The sequence below is a fragment of the Danaus plexippus genome, chromosome 20 (genome assembly GCF_018135715.1).
Source record: "Danaus plexippus chromosome 20, MEX_DaPlex, whole genome shotgun sequence".
NCBI lineage: Eukaryota > Metazoa > Arthropoda > Insecta > Lepidoptera > Nymphalidae > Danaus > Danaus plexippus.
Genome location: NC_083550.1, coordinates 671,095 through 686,327, shown reverse-complemented (window position 1 = coordinate 686,327; position 15,233 = coordinate 671,095). Strand labels below are relative to the sequence as shown.

At 36.6% G+C, this 15,233-nt stretch overlaps 1 protein-coding gene across 4 annotated transcripts; it reads left to right on the top strand.

The window, feature by feature from the left end:
- Window positions 1–112: 112 nt before the first annotated feature.
- LOC116773796 (C2 domain-containing protein 5) lies at window positions 113–14,580 on the top strand. 4 transcript variants are annotated; one of them, XM_061523778.1, is made up of 23 exons: window positions 114–635; window positions 2,434–2,593; window positions 2,909–3,049; window positions 3,419–3,579; window positions 4,092–4,203; window positions 4,622–4,688; window positions 4,948–6,216; window positions 7,219–7,418; window positions 7,533–7,676; window positions 7,858–8,017; window positions 8,377–8,462; window positions 8,727–8,826; window positions 9,190–9,281; window positions 9,645–9,760; window positions 10,077–10,202; window positions 10,526–10,616; window positions 10,950–11,068; window positions 11,385–11,486; window positions 12,035–12,172; window positions 12,572–12,745; window positions 13,381–13,536; window positions 13,854–13,958; window positions 14,261–14,580. In XM_061523778.1, the coding sequence occupies exons 1-23, from the start codon at window positions 456–458 to the stop codon at window positions 14,309–14,311; spliced, it is 4,050 nt and encodes a 1,349-aa protein (XP_061379762.1). In that variant the 5' UTR covers window positions 114–455; the 3' UTR covers window positions 14,312–14,580. The 4 variants fall into 4 exon arrangements, with proteins under 4 accessions (XP_061379763.1, XP_061379762.1, XP_061379760.1 ...); XM_061523779.1 differs by lacking the exon at window positions 4,948–6,216 and having other exon boundaries at window positions 113–635; XM_061523776.1 differs by having other exon boundaries at window positions 118–635; window positions 4,948–7,418.
- The last annotated feature ends 653 nt before the right edge of the window (window positions 14,581–15,233 follow it).

Sequence of the window (15,233 nt, the reverse complement as noted above, 5' to 3'; positions counted from 1 at the left end):
CGTGCAAAGGCGTGCACAGTATATTCTGCCAGTGTCGTGTAGAATGTAGGAGATACATCCCTACTTTGCACTAGATAATTTACTAGTTTGACATTTCATCTGACATTTACCGATAACAGCTGTAAGAATGTCGTCCGCGTTTCGGAAGTATTTATAAAATCTTCAAATCTATAAATAAACACTGTTCAAATTTATATGCAACACGTTATAGTATAAGTTCTTCTAGTGTTATGTGTAAATATAATTAAGACGCAGTGATCATGTGTAATAAAAATCACAATGTTTATTTACAATGAGACAACGATTTGTGTATATGCTTTAAAAATTGTAAACTAAAATCTGGCGCGGTAATTGGATTTACGATAAAAACTACTACTATTGTACTAAAATGTCTGGTTCTTAGTATAAAAGTGTATTCGTATGTAAGAATAAATCAAATTTTCGTTAAATAAAAAATGCCGGGTAAAATAAAAGTGAAGGTGTTAGCGGGTCGCAATCTGCCAGTGATGGACAGGGCTAGTGACACCACTGATGCCTTTGTGGAAATTAAGTTCGGAGGAGTCACCCACAAAACGGATGTATGTCGGAAATCGCTGAATCCTCATTGGAACAGCACCGAGTGGTATAGGTTTGAGGTAAGTATCGGCAATAAATTCAGAACATGTGTATGAGAGTCAAAACAAAAGTAATACATTTAATAGAGATAAATATCCAAGAAACCTAATTAATTCATACAATAAGTTTTATTCGAATTTTTTATTGATTTAACAAAGTTTATGCACCAAAATATTAGTACAAATGGTTCATAAAATTATCACGAAAGTGCTGTATTTAATTTATAAATAAAAAATACAGGTTAAAATATTTGATCTGTATCAGTTTCAATGACCTATTTACCCTCAATAGTCTCCTAGTACCCTTAATAGTTTAAACTAAGTCATAACATTGTATCATTTGTTATGAGTTATCACTTTTAATATTATGTAAAGTTGATAACAGTTGTAAAATAGGAATAGAAATGTTAAAACCAGACTATAATGAGCTAAGGTTATATAACACATGCATTGTGTCGATACATAGATAGACATCAATGAAATTAGGTATTTGGATGTATTCTGTTACATGGGATATGGTATAGATGAAAAAGTTATTTATATTCTATATCATTTCTATACCAACTACGGTATAGAGATAGTAGTATCAACATTTTGAATAGATAACATGATAAGGTACAGAAGTTCATATGTAGTAAATAATAGCATTTTACATATTATCTGAACTTCACTACGAAAGGTCTAAATCTTTATAGATAAATGAAAGTCATGTCAGTTACACTAGTTATAACTCAAGAACGGTTGAATGGGTTTTGCTGATAATTGGTGGAGAGAACAAGGGAACAAGAACAAGGGAAAAGACATAGCAAACTTTTCATCCAATTGAAAAAGAAAAAACTTATAAGTTGATCAAATCCAGAATCTTATCTATAGTCTTTAAGGAGTAATAGAGTCCACCCGGCCAGCTCTACATTTCTAATTCTGAAACTAAGGCAGACGAAGTCGCAGGCAAAGACTAGTACATAAATAAATGTTGTAGTTAATTTGTATGTTTAGCGACAATGCACAGAATTAGAAGCTAATTGTAGTAATATTTCCCTAGCAATACAGCATATTCAGACAGCTTAGTACATATAAAAAATAATTGCTAAGATATTCACAAGTTCACATTTAAATAACACTGTTTTTCCCATACATATGTTTATCGTTTTTTAATTTTGCTCTATCGCTATTATTAGCCTGACACCTGTCATATAGCAACTGTGACGGACACTCGCTATTAGCTGAAATAGTAAATATAAAAAAAAGCACAGTTTTATTCATAATTAAACTGCTACTACATACTTACAATTTTTTATCTAAATATTTTGAGAGATTATTTCAAATCACCAATAAAATTCATGATATTTTTTTATATAGCCTTTCATTAGATTTTATAATTATATAATATATATAAAGGGGTTTTATAGAAATTTTACTAACATATAAATTATTTGATCGCTAATCACTTCCTCTACAAATAAAAGTATGAAAAGAAATTATATGTCTATAATAAACAGAGGTAACTAATTCGTACACTTAATTTTTTTTTTCATTTTCATATAAACTTGCTCCGTAGTAAAGAATAGTAATTGTATTTTCTCAAGGCCTCAATCTCCCAAAGGTTTTTGTTAATATTCTATTATCCTTAGGTCAGTGTGTATATAATATTTTGGCTGGATAACAAGATTACGCAGTACACGGTCTAATTTTAGTAACGTCTGGCGTTCGTCTACCAATTTGTTTATGTTTCTGATTTGGCGACATTATTTTATTGTTTTCGTCCAAAAAAGAAATTATACTGCGAACTGAGCGAAGACGTAATCATTGGTATTTGTAGGTTGACGAATCAGAACTCCAAGATGAACCGCTTCAGCTGCGACTGATGGATCACGATACATATTCAGCTAACGACGCCATCGGGAAGGTGGTCATCAGTCTTGCTCCTCTCCTAGCTCGGGAGGCGAATAACGCCAACGGTACCACCGGCCCACCTGGTGGTAAATCTTCATTTTTTTTAACAGCATTATTGACTATCATTAATAAATATTCATTTCCCGTCTTTGGAATCAGGCCAAATTGATAAACGATAAAGATTGTAGGTTATCGATTTAAAGTTTGGCAACCGTGAGTTTTGTGAAATGATATATTTTTTTAAATTGTTTATTTACTTCGTACACAAATTTTTGCAAATATTGGTAATTATTATAGAACGCAAACGATGACAAACAAAAAGGTGAGTTAAAGTGTTAGTTTCGACTTGTTTAATGTTAATTATAGGCCTGTCAGTTATTTATTGACCGTCCACCATCCAGGTGCTGTCATGTCAGGGTGGATACCAGTCTTCGACACGATGCACGGTACTCGCGGCGAGCTGAACATCATCGTCAAAGTTGAACTGTTCTCTGACTTCAATAAATACAAAACATCAAGCTGTGGGGTTCAGTTCTTTCATTGTGAGTTTTAGGGAAACTAATGAAAATTAAGTTACTAAATTTTTCATTTTGATTTTGGAAAACTTCTTTGTTTATGCGAAGTTTACTTATGTATATTTAACACGACATAAAGCAGCGCTAGGACCTAGGACATTATTTATAGATACGAGAATGTTCATGAAAATTAAATATAAATTTTATATTAAATTAAAAAATATCGCAGCTAAAAAATATTGCACATACCATTCTTATCTATTTCTTCAGTCTCCTGACCGTATACAACTATAAACCATAGAAAATAGTTTCCTATTGATGTCCTCATTAGGATTAAGAACTATTAAGTTTCAAAGTATTTTGTTTCCTTTAATTTTAGCACTTATTTTTTTAAAGGCCCAATGATCCCTCCTGGATATAGAGCCACGGCCATCCACGGCTTCGTCGAAGAGCTCATTGTGAATGATGATCCAGAGTATCAGTGGATCGACAAGATCAGGACACCGAGGGCTTCTAACGAGGCGAGACAGGTCGCCTTCATTAAACTCAGCAATCAAGTACGTCAGTTTATTGCCTAACAATTCTTGTAAAGATTAAAAGTTTAGGTTCTAATGGCGGAAAAGTATCTAATTTAAAAATTACCAGGGGGTAGTTTTAATAATATTTTTAAATCATCCAAATATTAATTCTTAGTCTTATCCGTACTATTTTGGAATTGTTTAATTTCTAATTGATTTTTGGCTTTTTTAACTACCGATATGTAGACAAAATTGTTCACAGGAAATATTTTCTTTATTTCTTGCTAAGGAATAAATAAAAATCTTACCCAACCTCTTGTGGAAGTGTTTCCGATCAACGTTGTTTTGTCTCCAATTGAAATCCTTTACGACCAAAAATAAATCTAAAATTACCTGAACTAATTCTAAGTTAGTTATATATTACAAAAATGGCCTTAAGTAAAGTTAACTTCTAATTGTCATAGAAGAATTGATTTTCTTTTTAAGCTCTGTTACATCAAACTGGCCACCAAGCTACAAAGTCTGTTAGACTGTTCATTTACTTCATGTAGGTGCAGCGTCTTGTAGGTGTCAAAGCAGCTGAGCTGGGTGCTAACGCTGTCGTGGGCTACCAACAGGACTTCGATCTGGAGGGAGAGGCGGGTGTTGTGGCACGAGCCATAGGTAAAACATTTAGCTTATATCCCTTGACCTTGAAATGTTATTTGCCACTTTTCCACCCTTTAATTAATTCATTATCTTAATCTTCTCTAGTCTAGCCTTACACGTCTTCAATCTCTTACTTGTCTTCTTTTGTTTGCTCTAAATCAAGTATCTAAATGCTGGATTCTAGGAAAAAATGTGTATTTCTGTCGTTTTGTGACGAGGTATTCACTTGACATTAAGATTAACAATGCTCACTTAATAATTACGAAAAACTAAATATGTTCGACAATAGAAAAATACTATCCGACAAAAGTTAATAAGAAATGTTCTAAATAAAAAAAACTGTAATATTTATTCACTATGAACGTAAATGTAACTCGTCAAAACAAAAAAATCATAATGTTTTCGTCTGTGGTTAAAAAATAGTCTCTTTTAGGTACGGCCGTCAATATAACAGCTCTACCGATACCCAATCTCCACACGAATATACCGTGCACCCAACAGTGAGTACTGTCACAATAATTTACATTTATACTATTTAATATTTCATAGAAATTAAACAAAAAATCAAATAATTGCCCCCATATTTAAAATAATTCCGTTACTTGATAATATACATAGACATATTAAAATTATATTTAGTTATATATATATTATTATAATTATAGTATGTAATGGATTTTAACAAATTTTACTTATTACGATATGTCTGCATGGTTTGTCGTGTTGTATCGCCGCCTCCTTTTAACAAAATACATGTAGACAATTAAAAAAATACTTGGACATTTTGGCGACAGACGAAGACAGTATCACAGACCTGAGTCAATATTATCAGAGTCATCAGGAGGAGTTGTTGCGTATCGTTAGTATCTTGAACCCTAAGACGTGTAATTTACTGGACGGACCTGACGTTGATGACGATGAAAAGAGCGTAGATCTTAATCTTCAAAAGCAATCTGGTCAGAGATCATATACAGGAGAATTATCTCTATATAACGAATATTATGCAAGAAAGAGTTTAAAAAACTTATCAGAAGATCAGTTAAACATAAACAAACTTTTAAATAGAGTCAATTCTACCGATTCGAGCGGTCCACTACAAACAATCAAAAAGCTGAAAGACAATTTATTTTCAAAAAAATTTATAAAAAAATCACGCAAACACGAAAATGATGATCAGGTGTCTATAAAGTCATCTTCCTCTGACACTTCGCGTATATCGTTCAATGATCTAAAAAAGGAAATTAAGAAGATAAAGAAATTAAAAATTCCCAAGCTAGTGAAAAACGACAATCTCGCTGATGAAGGAGTTGGGATGGCGTCAATCCTGGTGAGATCCGTGTTTCATGCACATACAAGTTTGGCCCGTATTTCTGAAAGCATTGACTCAGAGCATTCACCTTGTTCGACCTTGAGAAGAACCAGTGAATCCGAACCGAACGTAAACACGGCAGAACATGACAAAAAATCCGATGCAAACATTGTGCTTGAAAGTCAAGTTAAAGAAATTCCTGAAATTCATTGCAGTTCTTTGGAAAATATCAAAAGTATTGAAAATGTCGAACCCGAAAGAAAAATATCGGAGTCGTGTCCTACAACTCCTATTGTAATTAGAACGGAAAATTTCTTAAAGTTACCTGATGAAGATGGGTACTATGGTTCAATTTCCTCCGCACTATCAGCGGAGAGCTCAGACATTTATAGCAGCTCTGAGGAAGACGATGAAAGCTATTCGTATAAAAATGATCAGGAACAAGCCATTGAGACTACTAGTTCCCTTGTAAAATCAGTCCTGAGTTCCGACGTAGATCCCCAGTTTATAGCTCAAATGGAAAAGAAACTTACTGTTCTTGAATTAACTAATAGTGAATTATCAAATAATGCTACAAATTTCGTCAAAACAGTGACAGAAGCAGAAGTCAAACCTACATGTGAAATTTCAAAATTGGTGGAACAATCGAAAGATGTTAGCGATAATTTGAATGCAAAGGAAAATGTGGCTTCCATCTCGACACCGCGTAGTGATACAACGTTTGTACCATCCAAAATAAATAATTCGCATTCTTTTAGAATTCATAATCCTTTTGCACATAAAAAAACTCAAAAAAGTTTGAGTGCGCCATCATCCCCTATAGAAAAAAAAAGTTTCATGTATCGCTCCTCAAAGCGGATCAAGCGACATTTGTCGAAAATATCACATAGTAGCATGATTAAAAGTTTATCTCACTATTCTCTTCTTCCAAAGAAAAAGCAAGTGGAGCCTAAAACTGCTCTTAGTGAACCTGGGTCTGCTTCCGACGTCACTTCTAAAGCCCCTAGTGACACAGTGTTAGGATCTCCTTTTCTATCTTACAACGATTTACTGAGCCTTGATAAAGATGGATTCTATTCCCTAAATCGTCTCCATAAAAGTGATGAAATCATGCCCAATAAAGTGTCTATGTACATTGGATCAGAACCTCAATCTAGAGCCTCCTTCAGCGGTCCGTCTTCAAAACAAGATAACAATTTTCAAGAACAGAGATCGTTCAAAAGACAAAAGTCGATACTAAAGCCGACCGGGCTAATACAGACTGCCATGGAGACTATTTTGATAGATAAAGTTGAATCTCTGTTAATACCTACGAGTCCTGAACCTGTTACTCCTGATAACCAAAAATTTTTCGCTGACGTTAATGAAAAATTGGCAAAAGTTGAACAAGCACAATGTAGGCAAGCTGATAATGAAAACAATAATAGTTCGGAAAAGAAGGCTCGAAAATTGGTGAGACAAGACAGCATCCATTCAACGACTGACTCAGAATCGTCCAAAATGTCCAAGTCACTCCAACTCCCAAACCCTTGCAAAGTTAATCCTTCGCCGGTGTTGCAGCATTTCCATCCCATTCTTAGCGGCGTCCCTTTAGAGACCATACCATCTCTGCCGGAAGACAGTGTAGATAGAACTGAGAGTCTAGACGTAGATGGTGTAGTGGAATCTACTAACAGTGTTAGCGTGTGTTGTAACTCGCATGCAGCGTGCGGTGTTGACAGGAGCGAGCGAGAACGGGATAGGTATGCCGATAGGTGTGAGAGGGAAAAAGGATCGCCGAGACACGCGAGGCACGAATCCTATGGAGGGAAGGATCCGGCAAGCAGCGTGCCCGCACAGAACGCATCACTGAACTCATCGTCCACTCCGATGGGAATACATCGACGATCGTCTGATTCTGATCTGAGTGTTACTCCCAAAGGTACCAGCCTTCATATTAATATCACCACACACTACTGTACCCTATGAGTCTAATATTACATTTAAGCATCATAACTAGCCTTGCTTCTGTTAATAATATGTCCTTAATGTCCAGGCAGCTCTCTAAACGCGTCAGCCGGCAACACAGTCACCGGCGGCGCGATACTGCGACCTTCTATGAACAGCAATAACTTGGATATGTTGGAATATCCATTCTTAACTATGACGGAATACCCTCCCGGTTTTATTGTTCACATTGGTACGTAAAGACAGAGTCTTCCGTGATCCATCAATCGCGTGTTTTGAAACTGCTAGTAACTAAAATTCATAAAAAAAAGGAAACACACGGTCATTCCTACAACTGTAATAGTCCGCTTTAATGCTTAATTGAAAATATTATTTTGGAAATCGAGTCTATGGGCTAATATTGGTCGTGGTAGGTGGTACAGTGTGTGCCAGGTCTGTGAAGCTGGTGGACGGCGGGGGTGAGAGCGCGTCTCGCGCCGCGTGGTGGGCGGAACTGCGGACGGAGCTCAGAGCACACGCCAGGGCTCTCCGCTGTACGGCAGTGCTGGCCTACAGCGAACGAGCTGCAGTCAGGTTCATTATCACATTTTATTAATATAAATATATGTTTTTATGACACTGTCAAATAATGTGGCTTGAAACTAAACACAGTGTATAGTATAATTTATCCCTTAAAACGGTGTAGTTTGTATAGAAGCACTTCCTAACGGTTGTATGTAGGATTAAATCGCGTGATGCACACGAGAAATGTCGCCGACGGTTACCTAAACTAGCTATCTAAGTCGCGGTCTAAAACTACCGCACACACAAAACACATCACTTGGATGTATGTATCGTGTTTGTCACGGTGCTGGCGACGGTTGTGTGATGTGTACTGGTTCTACTTTTCACATATAAATAATTTAAGTATATAAATATATATCATTGTACAGGGAGGACGTTTGTGTGCTCTCCGTCTCCGGAACAGCGGCGGTCATCAATCTAGACTGTGACTTCACGCTCGATGAGACAGCTGCTTGTAAGTTATTTTGATTTATAAGTGTATGTTAATATTAGCTATATTTGAGATCGGTTCACTTAAATGCGATTGCAAAATGTTGCTGTCGAATTTACAGTTCCATTTTGTAGCCCCCGAAAGATGAAACCTCACCCGAGTCGAGTAAAGGACGTAGTTGAAAGTCACCGTGAATAAACAAGTATTTTGCCTCACCACTTAAGTATCAGCATAGGTTGATTTGAGTTTCATATAACCTGTGAGTATGGATCACCTCCTGCCCTCCAGGTCCTCGAGACGAGGAGCCCGAGTGTCGCTCGGCGCACGTCCCGTACGCTCCCGGCGCGGGGCCGTACCGGGCCGAGCTCGCTCTGTGTGGGTCATGCAGGTACATTTAATATATAAAAGCTTTTGAGTATGTCTGAATCTTTGTAGCACTGTAGCGTCTCATAAACTGAACGGATTTAGAGTAAAACTAACAGTAAGGCAGCCTTAACAGAATAAGATATGGGCTAGAGTTCACGTTCAGCATGAAGTTATTGATGGCTATAGATGTCGCTGTCGGTTGGTCTCCTTATTCCTAAATCCGTGCTGACGGAGGCGTGGGAAGAAATAAGTTGATATAAAAAATAAAAAGTACATATGTACGGAACGCTTTGAGTGACCAAGGTGACGTATGTGGTAATAATAAGCTGTGTACTCACTGATGTAACAATGACGTGGTCTGATTCGTTCTGGCTGTATATTCCAGGAGGGCTCGTGTGCCGTCCGTGATGTTAGCTACGTGCGCTAAGCCCAGTCGCCTCACGGCCTACGCTAAGGCCATCACTCTCACAGCTGTCGGTCAGTTTATACATATGTATATATAGCTTTATCTGTAATTACTAAATAAATTTACTATTTTAATACTTGTGACCTTATAATATGAAATAATTTACAGACTTTCAAGAATTTTATAATAAAAGACAAGTTTAAGGCAATATGATGAAGTTAATAAATAAATTGATAAGAGCTACGTTCACATTATTTTAAATGGTCCTGCACCCTTGAAACTATGCACGGGTTACGGAGTCTTCCGAATATTCCATTCATAAATATCGCCCGTTGTAGTGTGAACGCAGGTTTATGTACTAAAAACTGTAAACTCTCCGTATGCAGTTTAGATATACTCGTGTGCACTTGTAGTAAGCACTATTCTGTTTCCAGCTGCTCGTGGTCGTCGCTCGGTAGGGTCGGAGGCGGGCGCCAGGGACCTCTCCGACCAGCTGCCCTTCCTGGAGTACGAGCTGCATAAGCTGCTACTGGCTAAGCTGAGGATGCAGGTCTTTATTTTTACTTATTACATATATCTATATCTTTTATGTTCATATGCTGCCATCATCGAAATGTCTTCTTGGCTTATGTCAGAAAAAATACAAATAGTATGTTTTGTGAATTAAATAGGAAGAAGTATAATGTTTAAAGATTGCAACCTTACTGAATATTTTTATACTCTGCAAGGGGCGTTAAAAGTTCTCATAGAATACATCAGAGTATATGACTTCAATGCGAGTCGCTATAAAACAGTCGGTCCTGCTTAAAGTTTGACCTTATAGTTACCCAAAATATTTGCCACTAACATTGTGTTGATGTGTCCAGGGCGCCAACGCGTTATTCTCGCTCCAGACTCAGATAGCCATCGGAGAGCGATGTGTGATGGCGCTGGCCAGTGGAACAGCTGTCAGGCTGACGGCTCTGCCCGCGCCCACCTCACCCAGGATCAAGGTTAGAGGACGGGGCGGGGAGGGAGCTGGAGTGGACGGAGAGGGACGGGCGTATAGAACAGAGAGGGACGCGTGTATAGGAGAGAGAGGGACGGCTGTATTGGTTAGAAAGGAGTATCGAGAAACGATAAAAGTCAAATATTATCGCAGTGTATACCATATGGGCGTTACACGTCTGCTGCGTTAAGAGAATTGATTATAAACATACGTCACAGCATCTTAACTCGTGAAAATAATAAAAAAATATTTAGAGAGCTACAGAAACCACGACTCGATGGAAAGGTTGAACGGAGGGGTTGGACTAAATCTTGATTTTTTTTTCAGACCTCGGAACATGACAAGAACGCTTTGGAAATACAGAAGGCTCTCTGGGATACTTTTAACACGAACAAGGCTGCGAACGGATATGACGTCTGTATGTATATAATGAATACATATATGGATTCATTATTTCTAGTTTAATAATAATAATAACATACTTTATTATTATTCTTAACCTGATTTCACATGTACATCCTGTGAGGATCATGTCAAGTAGCTTATATTTTAAACTCTTGTTAATACACTACATCGCATGAAATTACTCTACAAATAAGAAATAATTTTGATGTGTAAAATATTACATCGCGTAATGATTTTGTGATATCAATGAAATACTAAAACCTAAAATCGGTTGCAATTCGGTTTCTAATGTTTATGTTGTTATAAATCGTGTTGCCGGTTATTCTTCACTGTATCTCTCCGTCAGGCCTGCCGGGTCCGGAGCCGTCAGCGGGGTCCCTGGAGGGCGAGGAGGACCGCGTCCCCGCCTTAGAACTCAGCGCTGACAAAGATACATGTGTCTTAGAATTAGACGAAGCTGAAGATGTGAGTAGAGAAAGCTTACTACAAGTTCACTCAAGCCTTACTGTCGTGTAAGAACTGCATACTGTCTGTTTATAGTGTGATTGCGACTTGTGATGAGAGTACTGATGTTAGGACTCGGTGAAATAAAAACTGTGATTGTATTCTTCAAAAACCTTATTAAATATCTTCGAAAACCAATCTCATAATATAACTTGTGGAATATTAAATTACTAAAAATGTACCCATATAGAAGTATAATAAAACAAATTCTGGAAAAATGTAGGAATTTGATGAAATTAAAATGTGTGTTACCTTGTAATAACGATCCTATGTGAAGGTGGAGACGGCCAAAGCCCTAGCTATCCGTCGGAGTCACATGCCGGTGTACACGAGCGCCCTGCGGACCCTCAGCGGAGCCCCACCTCACGCCTTTATGCAGGTTCGTCATCAGCTGTGACCAGCTCGCAGCTCGTCCTACTCTACTCTACTCTCCCATAACACGACATACAACTACTCTATTTTGTTCTCTAACTAATTCCAGTGGTGGGGGAAAATGGAGGGGAGAAACTGTTGCCACCTACAGTTCCTCCCTCCACTATCTCCCCCCACCACTGGTATTACTTTGTATACAAAATAGAAATTTGTATCCAAATTACTTCGATAGTTTTTTTACAAATTTTTTTTACACTTATGATACTAATAGAATTTGTTATTAAGAAAAAGAAAAAATATATTTTCGTTCAGTGTTGACTTACTGTTGAAATAATGATTATAAACACGGCGAAGAAAGTGTAATCAGGCAGTGCGAACCCTGACGCTAAATAATATAGTTACTGAAAATATTTACAAAATTGATTTCTGAACGATTTATAATATATATCCCGTTATAATGAGTGCATTAAATTTATACCGTGCTGATACGATTATGATTGCCATATACCCTGTATTACATGCTATGGAATTTGACCCCCTTCAAACTATGTGAAGGTGTGGCGTGCTCGTCTGTGTGGCGCGGCGGCCGGGGAGCGTCTGGCGGCGGGTTCCCTGGCCGGGGCGGCCTACAAGCTGAGAAGACTCGCGCCCGCCGCACTCGCCCCATCAGTTTTTCACCTGGATTTGCCCGAGGTTTGATATGATAAGGCCCATTTCATACAAAATCATCAAACAGAGGCACTTGACGAGTTCAAGTTATATATGTTACATTCCGTCATTATAAATCATTAAATAAAAATATTTGAGAGAAAATATATCTGAATATATATGAAGAATTTATCGACACGAGCTGGCCTCGAACCTGTTACTATAGAGATGTTGCGTCTCATGAGCTGCATTAAACATGCTACAGGGTGTATATATGTTATAGTGATGTATGTTCTGTAACTTTACATCAGAAATAAATGCCAATAGTTATTTTTTGTAGCATATCTCAACAATATTTTAATATTAAAAAAGTAAATCTATTGCTAGAATTTCAATTTTTTTGTGATAATAATCAAATATAACGTTTATCTTGCATGAACCCAGGACGAAATACAATTGATGGTACTTGGCACGGCCATACCGTTAGTGGACCCGTCCAAGGCAGAACACACCAACGGTACAGAAAAACAGTACGCTGATACTGAGGATGATATCTTTGAACTGGATGAAGAGCAGCTAGTGAAACATGACCCCGGAGAGGACAAACACACTCCCACTGTTAGTATGGTAGACTCATATATATACAGGTCTATATATACAATATATATTTATATGAGTAATCTATCTTACAAGTTAATCATACATCTTATAATTTACATATAAGGACAATGAATCAGATAATCACAAGTCTGTATTGATGGCCGCTGATTAGTTTTATTATCTGAATATTTTTTTCTTATACTTTTTATTAATAAAAAACAATTAAGTTATATTTTTTTTTATCTTAATTTAAACTTTTCTTAATATGAAATAATATGTTAATAGATAAAAGTCAAGAGGTTGGTAATTCTTATTATAGAGGTTACAATACAAAGTTCCATGAGCCGTTACCTTATGCTTTGCCTCTGTTGTATCGGCCTAACAAAAACTAATTGAAACGACTTATTATTTATCTCCTTAATATTTCTCAGCTGCTAATATCATTAAGTGTATTTATTTTATACTAATACATGTAATACTTCGGATCACTTTCTCTCTCAATAGTGTAAGTGTCCTCTCTCCCTGAGGTTGTTAGACGCAATCGGCATTTAACATTAACACAATCTTTTGTTTCGCCGTTATTATTGATTATCTTAGTATTATTTTGCACCTGTATTCGGCCGGACAATAAACATAACAACACCTCCTTCCAGCCGTCAGGTCAAGTATCTCTGACTACCCTCAGCTCCGTTCAAGGCAGCAAGGTCTCCAGGCGGATCTGTTCGCTTCGTCTTCTGTTTGTAAGAGAGACGACCGCTGTCAGGGAGCTCGGCGGACTCAGCGGCTTCCTGCACTCGTTCACCAGCGAGGTGGGACGAACATTCAGACACTGATACAACATACAGTCTGTTACCCTAGATAATATTCCACTACTTGAAACAAAGCTCATATTTAAGAGAATTGTTGTTAATATTCTAATTAAGATAAAAAAAATAAGAATTTTATTAAATACATAGTGTATATAGAGCGGAACTGTTGAATCAGAACTTAAAATATGCAGAAATAACTTATCACACATACATTAATATGAATGTCTTATGATTATATTTCAGTATGCCAACTCTTATTAATTATATATATGTGACATATCTTTGTTAGAATAAGTAATGTGTATGTCTGTGTGTAGGTGTTGGCTATAGTCCGCGCGTACACCGCCGCGCTGGGCGGGAACGCTCTGACGTCACTCTACCTCGCGCACTTACTGCTGCATCACCACGCACACAAGAACCAAGTGAGATGACACAGATTAAACAATATATCATTCATATAAGAGAAGTTTACACAAACAACTTCAGTCTCCCTCTAATATCTTCCATCTCTTTCTCTCTTTCTATATAACAGCGATTGCTGTGTGATCATCACGTTACTAGAATTCTATGTTAGTACATTTTGGCTAGGATTTCCAAGACCGTAGGCTTATTCATTATTTTTCCCACTACCCCCCATCCCGTGTCATATATGCAGGTGGTATGTCTATCTCTGTCTGCCTTGATCGATAACATAAATGCATGTTTTATTCCCTGTTTATTTCAGGGCCAATGTCTTCTGTCCGTGGGCGGAGACGTCGTCCATATAACGTATTGAACTATTAAGAGAAATATCAAACAAAATGTGTCTGTTGCTGGATAGTGAGCTCTCATCACAGTTTTTGTATTCTATGGATAAGATGTTTGTGAAGATATTATTATACGCCGGAGGTGCGTTAATGAAAAATGAACCGTAATGTCTGTCAATTAAAATTTACTTTTCAACGTTAACTCATTGGAAGTTTTAGAAAATTGATTTAATAAATTGTAACCTTGTGGTGTTCAGTTCATGACAAATATTTTTATTACAAATATTTCATAAATTTCTCCCGACTGTCTTTTTTATTTCAATCATCCTTTTATATAAATAATTTTGGTTCGAAATGATTGTACTGAGCTGCCATCTAGTTTTTAAACCCCTAACAAAATTACCAACAATAGTCTAACATTTAGCACTGGTTATAATATTTTTTAGATAAGTCTTATAAATAACATTATATTGTCTTGATCAATATTAAAACTGAATAATGAGGTTTATATTTTATATGGAAAATATTTTAAGTATTAATTAGCCTTGAACATATAATTTCCTACTAAAAATTTCTTAGATTTCACATTTATTTTTTTTAACCTAGTAACGAACTATACTTTTAATATAATATATTACACTTATGAATGTTAAGTTCTTGCCAACTTTTTTTATGATTATAACTTGTTTACTGGATATTTGATTTCTATTTGTATACAAATATAGGCCAAAAGTGAGGTTGTCGACGTGTCGGTAGACTTGTTGGACGACTAGTTGCTCGATCAGTCGGCCGACTTGTAGTTATTCGTTGGTTGACTGCGGTGCTGTGGTAAAATAAATATACTTTTCTTGCAGTATACTAAGTATCAGAAGTTGTAAATTTTTTGTAAACCGTGGATTTTTACATAACCTTAAATCAGGTTATGTTATATTTTGATATATTTTGGTATTT

Excerpts from the sequence above, each read along its gene's own strand:
- LOC116773796 (XM_061523776.1), top strand. The coding sequence starts at position 456 with ATGCCGGGTAAAATAAAAGTGAAGGTGTTAGCGGGTCGCAATCTGCCA. Across the intron at positions 2,594-2,908 it reads TACCACCGGCCCACCTGGTG|GTGCTGTCATGTCAGGGTGG; the intron begins GTAAATCTTCAT and ends TCCACCATCCAG. Across the intron at positions 4,689-4,947 it reads AATATACCGTGCACCCAACA|ACAATTAAAAAAATACTTGG; the intron begins GTGAGTACTGTC and ends AAATACATGTAG.